The sequence below is a fragment of the Macrobrachium rosenbergii genome, chromosome 49, assembly GCF_040412425.1.
Source record: "Macrobrachium rosenbergii isolate ZJJX-2024 chromosome 49, ASM4041242v1, whole genome shotgun sequence".
Classification (NCBI taxonomy): domain Eukaryota; kingdom Metazoa; phylum Arthropoda; class Malacostraca; order Decapoda; family Palaemonidae; genus Macrobrachium; species Macrobrachium rosenbergii.
Window position 1 is genome coordinate 4,423,252 of NC_089789.1, and position 16,987 is coordinate 4,440,238.

Consider the following 16,987-nt stretch of genomic DNA (forward strand, 5'->3'; position numbering starts at 1 on the left):
CAGGCGTAACTACTTTAACTGCCCATTTGGCTGAACATGTTTATATACTTTTGTTCCTATGGTTTTTGTTAAGAGCATTTTATAGCTGTCAATTTTTTATGCTTGTATTGAATTTAATCGGTATAACGGGTCAATACATATAAAACACTCACGACCATCGTTATAAGAAAATTATATAAAAAAGAAAGGATATTTAACATATTTTGAAACCATGCACATACTCAATTGCAACCGAATACTTGCAGACTCAGTAGGATATCTAGGTCCCCTATTCAATACAAAAAAATACAGACCTATGATCACACTGCAGAACTTTGGATCAAAAGAACTTCCTTAGGGGTACAAATGGGATGGCTTTGATCTACTGCAGTGAAACGAGTGACAGGTAAAAGTAAGAAAAAAAATCGTTTGTTATTTTGAAAGGTTTCAGTATACAGTACTCTATCAAAGAATATTGAAATAATCCTTTTTTGGCAACTAGACTATGAACATTTTTGTAATCTGTGAAGAATACTACGCCGCTTTATCAGGTAATGTTTAAAGGCAAATAAATGTTTTTGGAAGAAAAGAGAAAAAGAATATTTTCACCTTAAAGATAAAAATACTGCTGTGTTTAAACGTAACAAAATGGAATAAAACAGGAAAGGATAAATATTAAAGAATATTCCATTTTGCAAGTAGCCTACTTTACTTCAGTAAGTTTCTTGCAATAGTTTTTTTTAACGCATAATGCGTAAATGAAGCTTCGAATAAATATTCAACATAAATAAATAGTGCAAAATTGCTAAATATGAAAACTTTTACTTATGAGCTAAATATTAAATGTGTTGGTTCAATGTACGGATGATTAAATTGATATGTATACTGTGTGTGTGTGTGTGTGTGTTGTAGGAGATTTAGTGAGCAGAATATTATTCTGACATTTTTTACACTCTAAAATTCCAACAGTTCTCTTTATTTGGCATTTAAAAATTTTTTTTCTGTTTTTCAAGTATTTATTTGAATTTTTAAAGAAATGTTTATGAACATTTTATTACCTATTAATTTTTAATTCATGCTTTGTAAGAATAATTTCCAGTCTTTACATTTTTTTTGCAGTTTTAATAACGCTCTTAAAGTTGGGAAGCTCTAGAGCAAAAAAAAAAAAAAAAAAAGCGTAGCTCCTGCTTTTTTCTTTGTCAATCTTCTATGCTTTATAAAAGGTACCATCAAGGTAAAGTGCTAATAAAGTTTATAACCTTAATTTAGAGGCTTTCATTTTTGTTTCCATCTCATGCAAGTTGCCAAAGTTTGCTTTTATGAGCACGTTGCAGGCCAACCAAGTTTAAGTGCATATCCTCTCTCTCTCTCTCTCTCTCTCTCTCTCTCTTCTCTCTCTCTCTCTTGCATATCAAAATGGCAAAGAATCTGTTTCTCCAAAAAATTGTATTAGCAATTTTCTGGAGCTTATTCTCTGTGTATAGCAAGAAAATATTGGTCAATAACTGACAGCCAGCAATTTATATATTTTTCAAAGATTATATTCAGAATATTAAGTGTAATAATAAAATCATTGTATATACGTTGAACTACGCCTGATAAAACTAATGTATAATACATACATTCAAAGAACACACATTTTACACATGCATGTATACATATATATATATGTATGTATATATATATATATATATATATATATATATATATATATATATATATGTATGTGTATGTGTGTGTGTGTGTGTGTGTGTGTATGTGCAAGGTTTGTCGTATAATTTTGTGCTGGTTATTAATAACTAAAGTTGTAACACCAACTTTTTGTCACTTAATGAAAGCCTTATGAAGTGGCATTTCACGTTTATACTATTTTCCCATCTTTAGAAATCTAAAATAAATTTATAAATATATATATATATATATATATATATATATATATATATATATATATATATATATATATATTGATTTCCTTTATACGTTTTCATCTGCTCATTTTGTTGTGACATGAGTTGTCTCTACTCGTTCCTTTACCATATTTTCTTAAATTTCGACAGGATCTGGTCACGTTACACACTGCCAGGTAGTTACCATAACAGTATTTGACTTATATTTTTCATTTAATTGTTCAATAGGATTTGAAGTATCGATTCAATGTCAATGTAGTATGAACAATTGTCGCCATCCCTAACACAATATATACTTTTATTATAAAAGTTCAATTAAACATGCTGTTCAAAGAACCCTGTACTTCTCGATTGTGTATGTATATATATATATATATATATATATATATATATATATATATATATATATATATATGTGTGTGTGTGTGTGTGTGTGTGTGTGTGTGTGTGTGGGTGTGTGTGTGTGTGTGTGTGTTGTTATGCAAAACAAAACCACAATATGTAACTGATTTTATAATAAGCTACATCTACTGTACAAGAAAATAACAAGCAAAAGTTCAGTACCACACAACTGGTGTAGTTTGACTGTAGTTTGTTCATTTAATTGGTTTCAAAGAGACTCCAGAACAAGGTTTAGTGAACATTCTCCAGACCTTGATCCAGAAAAGAACGGGTCTGCTAATGCGGTGGGGAAAGCATGACCTTCTCTGTACAAGTAGTCACGTGATCCCCTCCCTACTAAAAATTCCCACGGTCTATTTAGGTGTATTGGGACCGTGGAGATCCCAAGGCCCAGGTGCGGCTCATTTATACGGTCATTTTCTAAATAATCCGCTTTCTTGAGTAAAGCTAATCTTCAGTGATGACCTTTTTAAATTTTCACTTTTATGCTAAGCTGATCCTCCGGGGCCCTAGTAATTAGCCTGTCTGAGATCAGATGGTGTTACTTTCTCACAGAAAATGCAAAACTTCATTGTCATGACTGGTTCGCGCAGTTTCGTACCTAATTAGCCTCAGTATGCGTTGCTGGTCTGGTCATTGGATTGTCGCTTTGCACGTCCAGTTTAGTGTTGTTAAACAAATGTTTACAGTTCACATGGTATTTTGTCGTGCATTTTTCCTGAGAGTGGCCTCTATGCTATCACCTTCATCCGTTCTTTGCTGGATCCATTATCAGTGGCATTTCATTAATTTCACTGAACATGGGAATGTTCCTTGCCAGCATTGTGTACCCATCATGGTCTAGGACATGATGACTTGGAGGTGATGTCAAGTGCTCACCTCTTTTGTCCTTCTGACAAAGAAAACACAAACTCCAGTTTGTTTTTCTACTGCTCAATATTGGATTGGCATCACATTCTGCCATGATTTCACTTTTGATTAAGGCCGAGGGGTTATCCTTTTACCACCTTAAACAAAGCACACATTCCTGTATGGGATTCAACTAGGTTCGGTCTCCCTACACCCAGCCCGGATCATTCATCCAGTGCCATTTAAGTCCCGTGGTGATCTGTACACCATCCGGTGTTACATGAACCATCATGTACAGCCCCCATACCTCTTGGCTCGCTCTCTCCCGCAGCTGGCAATATCCTGTCTATTCCAGGAAGCGGCTATCTAACTATAGCTGGTCTGGGGCTGTTAGAAAGCATTTGGGACACTAAACTAAACTATACTACAACTACTAGCTCCAAGACTACAGGATTAGTAAAGCTTGGATTAGCTGGCACTGAACCCTGCTGAGTTAATAAAGCAGTGATGTCACCAGTGTGCCCTGGGTTGTGTGCAGACATACACTCTTTTACATTTATTAATTTTCCTTCAAAATTGATGAGTTATTCGAAAGAGATGGCCCCATTAGGATCTAAAACCACAGAAACCAAGATCCATGCTTAAAACGACAATTGCTGAACAGGCATTATTTCTCATTATAATTATTGTTTTCTACCTTTCTTGCTAAGCCATATAGCCCCATATTTAAAGGTAAATCACTGGGAAGCACAGAAACATAATATTCACAAGAAATAGTATGGAAGAGTTTAATATATTGCTAGAAGCAAATACATGCCATTCTAGTGAAAAATTAGCCAAAATTGTCGATACTGGCCGCCATCTGAATAATTTGGGTCGCCATATTAAATTTTGCGTAGGCCAGCGCCCTTTTCTGATAGAGGGAACTTTAAAGAGCACTTGTGCAAAATTTCATGCTTGTTTCACTATCTGAACGATTCTTATGAAATATGCAATTATCTGCTGCACTATAAGGCAAAAGACAAACGGGGCAATCTCTTGACAGGCTCTCTTTGTAGTAGAAGAATTGAACAAGATTTTAATAATATGTACTGGCTATTCAGTTGTTCTTGAAATAGCATTGTACCTACTGAAAACGGCTGATTGCCTATTGCCTAGTTTCCTTACCTTCTCTTTGTATTGTTTACCACCATCAGGCGTAACTACTTTAACTGTCCATTTGGCTGAACATGTTTATATACTTTTGTTCCTATGGTTTTTGTTAAGAGCATTTTATTGCTGTCAATTTTTTATGCTTGTATTGAATTTAATCGGTATAACGGGTCAATACATATAAAACACTCACGACCATCGTCATAAGTAAATTATATAAAAAAGAAAGGATATTTAACATATTTTGAAACCACGCACATACTCAATTGCAACCGAATACTTGCAGACTCAGTAGGATATCTAGGTCCCCTATTCAATACAAAAAAATACAGACCTATGATCACACTGCAGAACTTTGGATCAAAAGAACTTCCTTAGGGGTACAAATGGGATGGCTTTGATCTACTGCAGTGAAACGAGTGACAGGTAAAAGTAAGAAAAAAAATCGTTTGTTATTTTGAAAGGTTTCAGTATACAGTATTCTATCAAAGAATATTGAAATAATCCTTTTTTGGCAATTAGACTATGAACATTTTTGTAATCTGTGAAGAATACTACGCCGCTTTATCAGGTAATGTTTAAAGGCAAATAAATGTTTTTGGAAGAAAAGAGAAAAAGAATATTTTCATGGAAGAAAAGTGAAAAAGAATATTTTCACCTTAAAGAATAAAATACTGCTGTGTTTAAACGTAACAAAATGGAATAAAATAGGAAAGGATAAATATTAAAGAATATTCCATTTTGCAAGTAGCCTACTTTACTTCAGTAAGTTTCTTGCAATAGTTTTTTTTAACGCATAATGCGTAAATGAAGCTTCGAATAAATATTCAACATAAATAAATAGAGCAAAATTGCTAAATATGAAAACTTTTACTTATGAGCTAAATATTAAATGTGTTGGTTCAATGTACGGATGATTAAATTGATGTGTATACTGTGTGTGTGTGTGTGTGTGTGTGTGTTGTAGAGATTTAGAGCAGAATATTATTCTGACATTTTTTACACTTTAAAATTCCAATGTCTCTCTTTATTTGGCATTTAAAATTTTTTTTTCTTCTGTTTTTTAAGTATTTATTTGAATTTAAAAAAATGTTTATTAACATTTTATTACCTATTAATTTTTAATTCATGCTTTGTAAGAATAATTTCCAGTCTTTACATTTTTTTTTACAGTTTTAATAACGCTCTTAAAGTTGGGAGGCTCTAGAGCAAAAAAAAAAAAAGCGTAGCTCCTGCTTTTTTCTTTGTCAATCTTCTATGCTTTATAAAAGGTACCATCATGATAAAGTGCTAATAAAGTTTATAACCTTAATTTAGAGGCTCATTTTTGTTTGCATCTCATGCAAGTTGCCAAAGTTTGCTTTATGAGCACGTTGCACAACCAAGTTTAAGTGCACATCCTCTCTCTCTCTCTCTCTCTCTCTCTCTCTCTCTCTCTCTTGCATATCAAAATGGCAAAGAATCTGTTTCTCAAAAAAATTGTATTAGGAATTTTTTGGAGCTTATTCTCTGTGAATAACGAGAAAATATTGGTCAATAACTGACAGCCAGCAATTTATATATTTTTCAAATATTATATTTAGAATATTAAGTGTAATAATAATCACTGTATTTATGTTGAACCACGCCCGATAAAACTAATGTATAATACATACATTCAAACACACACAAAAGTGCGCGCACGCACACACAAATATATATGTATGTATATGTAAGTATATATATATATATATATATATATATATATATATATATATATATATATATATATATATATATATATATATATATATATATATATATATATATATATATATATATATATATATATATATATATATATATATATATATATATATATATATATATATACATATATATATATATATATATATATATATATATATATATATATAGGTATATATATAAACATATATATATATATATATATACATATATATATATATATATATATATATATATATATATATATATATATATATATATATATATATATATATATATATATATATATATATATATATATATATATATATATATATATATATATATATATATACATGTGTGTGTGTGTGTGTGTGTGTGTGTGTGTGTGTTTGTGTGTATTTGTAAACGTGCAAGGTTTGTCGTACTAATTTTGTACTGGTTATTAATAACTGAAGTCGTAACACCAACTTTTTGTCACTTAATGAATACCTTGCGTGAAGTGACATTTCACGGTTATACTATTTTCCCATCTTTTAGAAATATGAATAAATTATATATATATATATATATATATATATATATATATATATATATATATATATATATATATATTTATTTATTTCCTCTTTTATACGTTTTCATCTGCTTGTTTTGTTGTGACATGAGTTGTCTCTGTACTGCCTTTTACCATATTTTCTTAATTTTTTCGACAGGATCTGGTCACGTTATTAATACCACGGGTAGTTACCATAACAGTATTTGACTTATATTTTTCATTTTATTTGTTTAATAGGATTTGAAGTATCGATTCAATGTCAATGTAGTATGAACAATTATCGCCATCCCTAACACAATATATACTTTTATTATAAAAGTTCAATTAAACATGCTGTTCAAAGAACCCTGTATTCTCGATTGTGTATATATATATTTTTACGTTTTTCCGTGGTTTTAGTTTGAAATATGCTCTGTGAGACAGGTAGCAACAATTTAAGTTAATTTAGCCTTGTGATTCTGACTTCGTGGGTACGGGAAAACGTAAAAAAAAAAAGAGAAAACAAAGGAGAATTTCATATGAGCATAGGGCTCTTGTTACTGAGGGAAATATTACGTAAAACACGTGGGCACATTTAAAGGAGTGTATTTACATAAATGACATTAGTACGGGAAAGAGGAACTCAGTAGATTGAATGAAACTGAGGAATTCCAGACACAGTCCGAGAAGCTTCCACGAAGGGTCCCTCTGAAATGAGAGATATGCACATTATACGCCAGTAATGAAATAGACAAAGAGTGATGGGATTCGAAGCTGCACTGAGGGTGCCAAAGGAGTAATAAAGACTTACTGCTGATGCAAGAGGCACACGGACATTAGACAAGGGTGATTCCTGGTCTTCTTTTTTAAGCAAATATTACGAGACAAAAGGTGACTGAAATGGCTCTTTCCAGGGCACTTTACTCAGCAGATTTTCCGGAGGGCGTAGAAGGCGGTGCGCGGATGACTTGCGATTTCCGAGGGCGAGTTTCTTCCACGTGGTGAGATGCAAGGGCTTCCGTAAAGCGGCAAGGCGATGGGGACTCCTCGAAACTCCAAGCAATGGCGTGTGGGCTCGAGGAATACGGTCGAGGGGCACGAGGAGAAGTATACTTTGGAAAGGGCCACGTGGTTAGGATGCAAGGGCATCGATGGGGCCAGGTGTTGAGGACGTCTTCACAAGTTCACTCCATATCTTCCAGCCCGCGTGTGTGTCGAGACCTCGTGGGCTTTTGCCTTTTATCCCCTCCTATGGGGCAGGGGTGCGCCCAACACAGATGCTTTGACTCATTGCACCTGCTGCCCGCAGGGGAGGTTTTGGCCTGTAGGAGAAAACGCCTGCCAGATTACTTTGCCTCGAAGGAAAGATTCTATCAAAAATGGAGCGCCTTTAATCTTAAACCCTTGAGTTTTAAGTCGATAGACAGATGGTTCATCGATCATCGGCTGGCAGTAAATGAAACACAACAACAACCAACAACAACAAAGGAGGGGGAGGAGGCAATTTGCTAGCGACCTTTTACAATCATAATACCTCCCATACAAGATGATGTACATACCTCCTTCTCGGGTGTGTACATCGATATTCAAGAATGATGGCAAATGCTTTACGTTACTCTACATTCTGCCTTGCAATGAACTTACTCCTAAGGGTTTTATGAAGCTGAGACATTACTTTAATAACACATTGGGGACAATTCAGCACAGAACGCAAAGTGATTTAAACACTTGCAAAAGAATAATTACTTTAGATTTGGTTACCCACTGTAACTTTATAAAGTGACTCGAACAATTGTGAATTAATTAAGATTATAGGACCACGTATATGAGGCTATGGCCAACAAATGAAAAGAAATGGTTATTGTTCAAGAATTAAAATACACGGTTACTTAATTTTAGATAAAAAGTACATGTTAGTACAATCTGCCTTGAAGAGGCTGTGTAAATGAAAACAGCGCTTACTTTTAAATGACATTCCCTTTACGATACTGTAATGACTATACATATTCGCTGATAATTTATCTTCGCTTTAACGCATTTGCTTAGCACGCCCTACACGGATTTTGACAGCCGATGCGGGCGAGTATTCGGGCAGGTTTGCAATTCGCTAACCTTAAACTACGCTAATTTTATGCGCGCCCACCGCCTACTCAATGTTGCGGACGGGCGCAGCAGACAAAAGATGTGTAGGACAACAGAGATCTTGGAAGGAAAAAAAAAAAAAAAATAAAAATGAAGGGGGAAAAGGATAATAATAACAAAGGAAATTACCAAGACATTACATGAATGAAACTTGACCAAGATATGAAAGCATGACAATGTCCTCAGAGCTTACAAAAGGGGCATTTAAATCACAAGGCAAGAGTTTATGACTACGATTCATTAAAATAAAGATAACTAAATGACTAAAAGAAGGTAAAATGATATTGGCAGAGGAGCTAAGGGAAAAGAGGAGAATATTGTGTTAGGCGGAATCTCTATCGTTCTACGCCTATAAATTACGCCCGACTATCCTTCAGTCCCAGGGCTGTGAAAGTGCACCTGAAGGGCGCGATCAGGAGGGCTAACACCATCGCTCGGGTACAAGGTATACGCAAGGGCGCTACTTCGCACTCTGTTATTCTTAATGATTTATACATTGTGTGGGGAATGGTATCCCGTATTTAATTGCCTCTTGTGGATAATTTAAGGAAGATTAGTAGAGGATGGTAAGAGATAGCAGTTCCTGAGGAACGGAAGAAGATAGAGGAGGGTCTGACATCCTTCTGGATTAGGGTGCCAAGACTTCGAATGAAATGGTGGCAACAGGTGCCATGGGAGCTCTAGAGCTCTTTTTGTAAATTACCTGGAATGTCCCACGCCCGTGGTAATTTCGCCGAGTCTTTCTTAATGGGACAGTCGCCGGGTCGGGAAGCCGGAGGGTCTGGGCGACCGAGGGCGGCACGGACACCACCTGGGCTCGTTGATGCGACAGCTGACGCAGGAGGTTCCAGGCGACTTACCATGATCCGCCGCTGCTCTTGTAGTTCATCGCCAAGAGATATGGCAGAATCCTGACTTGCAATTGAGGCCGGGCGACGGGCTGAGGCAGGGAGGAGGCGGTCGGGGTGGCGGAGCTGCTCGCAGGTAACGCTGACCAGCCTAGGCACGTGGCTGCGAGGCCGCACCTGCAGGTGAGCTTCCAAGGTGGTCGGGAGGAACTGTCTCTCTGACCGACGCTGGTAGCGGTGCCAGTCGGGGGAAGAGAGGGGGTCCTGAGTTGGATCCCGTGAATGGAGATCGGCGAGCGCCTTCCGGCTGGCACTGTGGGCAGAGTCAGGCGCTATCAGAGGTTTCTGGCTCGCCGGTCAGACGGACGGCTTGGCCCTGCTCGGGCATGCAAGTGGCACCGGCAGGAATTTGGCATCTCCCTGAAGGGAGATTTGATTGGGGCCCTGGCACTGGCACTGAGGCAGGGCCGGGCATGAATGGATCGGGAACTGATCGAGCCACTGTACACTGTACCTGCGGCACTGGTGGGGGACTGCACGTCCTTCTGGTACCCAAAGCAAATCTTGGCTGAGGGAGAAGCGGGAGGATTACTCATACCATGAATGATTCGGGAATGGGGACCCCTAGAGTTGTCGTGATTTCGGCAGGGACTGGAAGTCCTGTCCCAGGATGACGTCATAGCCTCCGGGATGGCTTGTTACTGCAAGATTACACATTTTGGATTGGTGAGGTCGTGAGATTCTCAATTGGACCGTAGGGAGTATCATCTTAAATTGATTTATTCCTCGATCAGGACGCAGTTTTCGCCTATTCGATCGATAGCCCGTAGGGGAACTCTGTCCTTCGGATGAGGAGCATTTGTGCGCCCGAGTCCTCGAAAAGCAGTGACTCCTCGGCGCGGCTCAAGCACTGGAGGCCACGTATACAGGCCCTTCGGCGGGAGGGCCTAATGACTTGGGATCTGTGACGGCCAAGGCGACGGTGGGAGTAGTTGATTTATTATTGCGTGGGCATTTTGCCCATGCGGGAGAATGGCCATAGACCTTGCACGCCGTGCAAAAGGTCTGGCTAAAGTCTTCCGCTGCCCCCTGTGGAGGACGAGGCGAGTTATTTGTCGGTTTTCCGGGAGAGAGAGGAGCTGGTTTCTTGCTCCGGCACTGTTCGGAGGAATGCCCCATTTTCTTGCAATAATGGCAAGTTAGGGGCTTGCCTGAGTTCCCATTTTTGTGGGAATTTGAACCTCCGAGGAGGGACGGGGATTTATCTTCCGGCCCTGGATCCTTCTTGAGGGTGGTGAGTTTCCCACATGTTCACCGCAACACTCGTGAGTGTTGCTGGGGCTTTTTCCACTATAATAAGGAGTGGCGTAGGCAGGAGGGGCGTAGCGCAGGAAATGCTCGACTTAAACCGCCGAGTACCGGGCGGTGTTAGTGGCTCCTTCGGAATCGCAGCCATTTTGTCAACGCCGCTCAATGGTACCCAATCGACTAAGTCTGGCTCGCTTCTCTGGGCTGCTCTCCAACGCCTCTCCACCGCCAATCTCGTGACGCCTTCAGAATCGCTTGGCGCACGCTTCCCAGTTTCCCGATCGTTCGCGGAAGGGCGTGGTAGGCAACGAGGGCCTTTCCCGCCAGGAATTTAGTGAGAACAAGGGAGAGTTCCGCGGGGAGAGATCGCAGCACTCCAGGACTCGCTCGCCCTTTCTAAGCCATACTGGTTCGGACTGGTCCATTTTGGCATGAACGAGTGAGCTTGGCTGAGGCACTCATCCCCGCGGCAGGGGGCGTGGGGCATGGCTGTCGTTCTAGCATCTGGAGCTTCGGGCAGCTGTCGCCTCGATCTTCCCATTCTCGCTCCTCCCTTTTCTCTGGGCGATTCTGTCTCTCTCTCTCCTCAATGCCTTCCTTCTCTCTGCTCTTGGAGCGATTCCTCTCTCCCTCTCTCTCCCTCACGCTCTTCCTTCTCCTGCTCTTGAGCCGATCTGCCTTCCTCCTCGTTGTTCTTAAGCAATCTGTTCCTCTCGGCACGTTCTTTATCCTTCTCTCCTGCTCTTGGGCAACTCTGTTCTCTCTCTCTCTCCGCCTTGGCATCGTCCACTGTTCTTGAACCCATGCTCTCAGATCTGCCTCGATAGTCCCATGTCCTTCCCAGCGGACATGTAGAATTTGAAATCCTCGTTTTGTTGGGCTCTGGTATTAGCCATCTTGGAATAATGGGTATAGGATATGTCTGCAAAGACTCTTTGTTAAAATTGGATGTGTCTTGAAAGACGTGGTTGTTCTTGGCTAACGAGCCCAATATGCGCCTCGGAAGACGTAGTTGGATTTTGTCACGCTTCGACTTGGCCGGGTTGTAGCGTGAAGTTAAGGAGTTGCTCTAACGAACCAGAATGATCAGTCCCGTAAGGGCTTAGATGTGTGAACCACCATATAATGTCTCAAAAGGACTTAATTTTGGGTTCCCCGCAGGAATGAGAAATTTGCCACGCAAGGACGTAGAATTTTAGGAGTCTCTGAGGACTGAATTTGGAGAAATTTTCACGCGGCGACAGAATTTTAGGAGTCTCTAAGGACTGAATTTGTAGAAATTTCGCCACGCATTGACGAGAATTTTAGAGTCTCTGAGGACTGGAATTTGTGGAATTTGGAGGAATTCTGCCACGCGCGACGTAGAATTTTAGGAGTCACTTAGACTTGAATTACGACTCGTCCTTTAGACTTAGAAATTACTAACGAAACCCAAAGAAAAATGTATGCTGGGAAATGAAATGGGAAAAGAAAAAAAATGCTACACACGCGGGCATGGGCGGGGGTGGGGGGGTGCAGGTCGTTTGGCCAACACCGGAGGTATTTTTAGATTCTGGGTGAATGAACCCGTATATTTATATACCGTCTGGGATTCCGGGGAATTTTCCAGTCGTCCGAGAGGATAACAATACAATGGCCTAGTAATTTTCCCTATAAGCGGAGTTTAAATTTCGCTTTCCTAACACCTAACTCGAATCCTAACTACACTGAGAGAATTTTCAGCAATGCAAGCTGACTTCGTCGTGTCCCACGTGGGAATTTATTCGCGCCTAAATAACAGTTCGCTAATTCGAAATGCGAGGTAAAAGTTATCACAGAGGAATTTCTTTCGCACTATTCCTCGAAGCAAGGGTATGGCAAAGATTTTAACACAGGAATTTTCGCACTATCCCTCGAAGCAAAAGATATGGCAAAGATTTTAACACAGAGGAATTTCGCACTATTCCTCGAAGCAAAGGATGGTTAGCACTGGTTATTTCCTAACTACCTATCCTGAAAGGCATGCATTAACGAATCTCATACGGCGGTTCTTTTCTCTCAGTGATTACATGCGTCCCTATTTCTAATTCCTAGGAACAGTCACGATTGTAAAAAGGTTTTGCTAAGATTAACACATTACTTACGTGGAATTTTCTGGATCTGTGTGCTGGTTTTACACAAAAGGTTCGTAATTGTCTCGTACCCAGCTTAGCTTTGCTAATAGCTGATCTGGCACGTTGCAAATGCAATAAAGCAACACTAGGGGAACTGCAACTGCAAAATGAGATCTATGGCCAGGTCGCCATTTTTACGTTTTTCCGTGGTTTTAGTTTGAAATATGCTCTGTGAGACAGGTAGCAACAATTTAAGGTAATTTAGCCTTGTGATTCTGACTGTGGGTACGGGAAACGTAAAAAAAGAGAAAACAAAGGAGAATTTCATATGAGCATAGGCTCTTGTTACTGAGGGAAATATTACGTAAACACGGGCACATTTAAAGGAGTGTATTTACATAAATGACATTAGCACGGGAAAGAGGAACTCAGTAGATTGAATGAAACTGGGGAATTCTAGACACAGTCCGAGAAGCTTCCACGAAGGGTCCCTCTGAAATGAGAGATATGCACATTATACCAGTAATGAAATAGACAGCAGGTGATGATCTGAAGCTGCACTGAGGTGCCAAAGGAGTAATAAAGACTTAATACTGATGCAAGGAGGCACACGGACAATAGACAAGGGTGATTCCTGGCTTTCTTTAAGCAAATATTACGAGACAAAAGCGACTGAAATGGGGCTCTTCCAGGGCACTTTACCTTAGCAGATTTCTTCCGAGGGCGCCAGAGAAGGCGTGTGCGTGATGACTTGGTGATTTGAGGGCGAGTTTCTTCCACGCAGAGATGCAAGGCTCGTAAAGCTGCAAGGCGATGGGGACTCCTCGAAACTCCAAGCAATGGCGTGTGGGCTCGAGGAATACGGTCGAGGGGCACGAGGAGAAGTATACTTTGGAAAGGGCCACGTGGTTAGGATGCAAGGGCATCGATGGGGCCAGGTGTTGAGGACGTCTTCACAAGTTCACTCCATATCTTCTGCTGAATAATTTTAAGTATAAATCATGTTTCCTGGCTACAAGTTCCGATGTTTGATAAAGATATATGAATCTGAAACGAATGTCTTAATTTACTGAATCAAGGATAGAACCTAACCCATTAGATTCACTTGAAATTACAGATTTGGAAAACGTTTTTAAAAAGTTTTGAAATAAGATGTTAATGAAGGCATTCTCCAAACTATAACTTTTTCTGATTTCTATGTAAATGTAATGCTTTTCGTTAATTCGTAGAATTAATTTGCCAAAATACATAAAACAGCTACAAAAATCCTTCAAGGGAGGAACGGCATATGAAATAAATATTTAAACTAATATTTGACGGGCAATTGTTTTAATGTTATTCCTATGCTTCCCAGTAAGTGTCCAGTACTTCTTAATTATATTTCACCTGAGAAAAAAGCTTGACTTTGACTATACTGCTTTACTCATAATATATATATATATATATATATATATATATATATATATATATATATATATATATATATATATATATATATATATATATATATATATATATATATATGTTATATATATTATGTTACTATTTCTGTGTTGTTGTTCCTTTATTGATTATCTAATTCATGTACTGTGCAATTTCAGTCGTATTTACGGTCCGTTGTGGCCTGCCATGAGAAGGCTGAGGAGGGAAGGAATTCGTTACTGTGCACGGCAGCTCTTCTTGGACACACAAACTGTGTCAGGATCCTCATTGAACACCGAGGTGCAGACATCGAAGAACTGGGCTCAAGTCTGTGTTTTTAATGTATATCGCGAGATAACTTTTTCTGACCTACTGTACTGGGGACGATGTATTTCAAAACTTTGGCATTCATAGCACAAAATTTAATATGTAATTAACTTCTTTTGTTGTTGTTGTTGCAGCTTCAATCGAAGGACACTGTTTATCTGGAGTTCGCCCTTTATGGTGTGCAAGTAATGGAGGCCACTATTGGGTAGTTCTATATCTTCTGTCTAAAGGAGCTAATGCAAATGGCGTGACGGCTTTCTGCGGCACTCCCTTCCGAGCAGCTTGTGCACAAGGCCGCCTCAATATTGTCAGGCTTCTTGTGGAACACAGTGCATGTGAGTTTTTACATGATCATGTTTCTAATGTTGTTTAATGCAGAAGTTACTTATTTTCACTTATTATTTATTACTTGGGCTGATACTCCTTGCAACATGCTCACATCAAGTGGTACATTTTCTTTTACTGCTGATGTGCAGTTACAATTTATTCTGAGTTCACAAATCTGATTTACTTTTTGATTTATTTATTTTTCCAGATACTGAGGTTACCGGTCAACGTGCTGTCACATGTCTGATGCTTGCTTCCTCTAGTGGCCATTTGGCAATTGTCAAGTACCTTTTAGAAGTTGGCGCTGATGTGGACAGTAAAGATATAGATGGCGAAAGCGCACTGCACGCCTGCGCAAACACTGGACATCTGGAAGTAATGAAACTGTTGCTGGATCACAACGCTCGAATGGCTGCCGACTATTCTGGTAAGTCTTGCTTAAAATTCTTTGGTTTCGAAACGAATGAAATTATCTATAATTCTTATTCAGAATTTGACCAATGTGGTTTTCATTGCTGTCATGTGGTATGTGCACTGATATGTCAAATATTTTTTTTTGGTTCAGGACTGAGTATTGAATGTTTTCGGTTTTGTTTGTAAGATGGAAACCACGTGAACATGAAGACATCTATAGATTCCTTTATTCTCAGGGTTATTTATCTTCTGTCCTCATTCACTTTACCAGGTTTAAAGCCCTTGCTTGTGGCGAGCCTTCGTGGTCATAGGGACATGGTAGAATATCTAGTGAGCAGAACAGATCTGGTATCTGTACAAGAGGAAGCCCATGCACTGGAGCTACTTGGAGATTCCCTTTTCAACAACACGGAAGATATATGCGCTACAGTTAATTACTAGAAATCTGCAATCAATCAGAGGTAAGTTTTTCATGACCAGCTCTGATTAATAATGTAAGCTTTTTCAGTATGATACTATGAATGCACTAATCTATTATTCTTTGTTAGCCACAAGAGATTTTGTTGTAGTCGATTTTAAATTTATTTATTTGCCATTTTATTAATTCTAATTTGTCTGCGTTGAAAGATCCTCATACCACAAGAGCATTTTTTTTTAATTCTCGTCCCCTAATATATTGCAATGTATTTCCAGGTACGTCAATGGTGCCCTGATTTATCCAAAAACCGACGAAAATTTGCCATGTCCTTCACATGAGGAGTTCAGTGAAGTTATCACATTGCAGGATTTAGAAAATATAGAATTAGGCCCTGAGGAAGTTCAAGTGCAGGTCCTTCTCGTGATGGAAAGGATTTTAGGCCCTGGTCACTGAAACAATGAAGTGTATTAAGGAAATAGGGATTGACTATGTGAATAACGATGCTATTAAACAATGCATCAACTTATGGATTCACGCCATCGATACGCAACGAAATCATCTGAATCCACTGAACCAGAGTAGGCTGTTTCACTTCAAATCATTCACTAGACTGTTTGGATTCATTACAGACACTGAGAATGAACGCAACTGGAATGATAATCCCAAGGAATTTGCTGAGGAATTTGTGTGTGTATTTGAAAAAAGCATCAAAGAAATGGAACTAATCATTTCTACAAGATTCTCCTTAAGAATTTGACAAGCATAAAGTTACTTAATTAGACAGATAAAAGAAGGGCTGATAAGGGAAGAGTATGGTCAGATAAAGCATGTCAGTGTGCACATGGACCTACCAAAAAAGCTTGTCATAGCAATGGTGAGAAGTCATGGAGCCGGTAACAAGGAATGCACGATATAAAAGGAAATTTGTTTAGGGGTTGGAGTTGCTATGAAGAAAAAGACGCAGGTTGTACAATATTACACGATATAAACAGGTTCGGTGTAAAACTGTATCTGAAATGAGTGTGATGCTCATGGACTGAAAGATGTAAGATGTAGAAGGAAAAACAGGAAAAGTAGATGAAACATTATGGGGAAAGTAAAGATGTTACGATACAGAGTGGATTGGATGATATCAG

At 38.8% G+C, this 16,987-nt stretch overlaps 1 protein-coding gene across 1 annotated transcript; it reads left to right on the top strand.

The window, feature by feature from the left end:
- The first annotated feature begins 11,932 nt into the window (after positions 1–11,932).
- Positions 11,933–15,874, top strand: LOC136832016 (protein fem-1 homolog A-like). Its single transcript, XM_067092501.1, has 5 exons — positions 11,933–11,944; positions 14,545–14,692; positions 14,827–15,027; positions 15,228–15,446; positions 15,705–15,874. The coding sequence occupies exons 1-5, from the start codon at positions 11,933–11,935 to the stop codon at positions 15,872–15,874; spliced, it is 750 nt and encodes a 249-aa protein (XP_066948602.1).
- Positions 15,875–16,987: the final 1,113 nt, after the last annotated feature.

Bases quoted from the DNA above. Each gene is read 5' to 3' on its own strand.
- LOC136832016 (XM_067092501.1), top strand. The intron at 14,693-14,826 runs GTCTGTGTTTTT...TTGTTGTTGCAG, and splicing joins CATCGAAGAACTGGGCTCAA to CTTCAATCGAAGGACACTGT. The intron at 15,028-15,227 runs GTGAGTTTTTAC...TTATTTTTCCAG, and splicing joins TCTTGTGGAACACAGTGCAT to ATACTGAGGTTACCGGTCAA.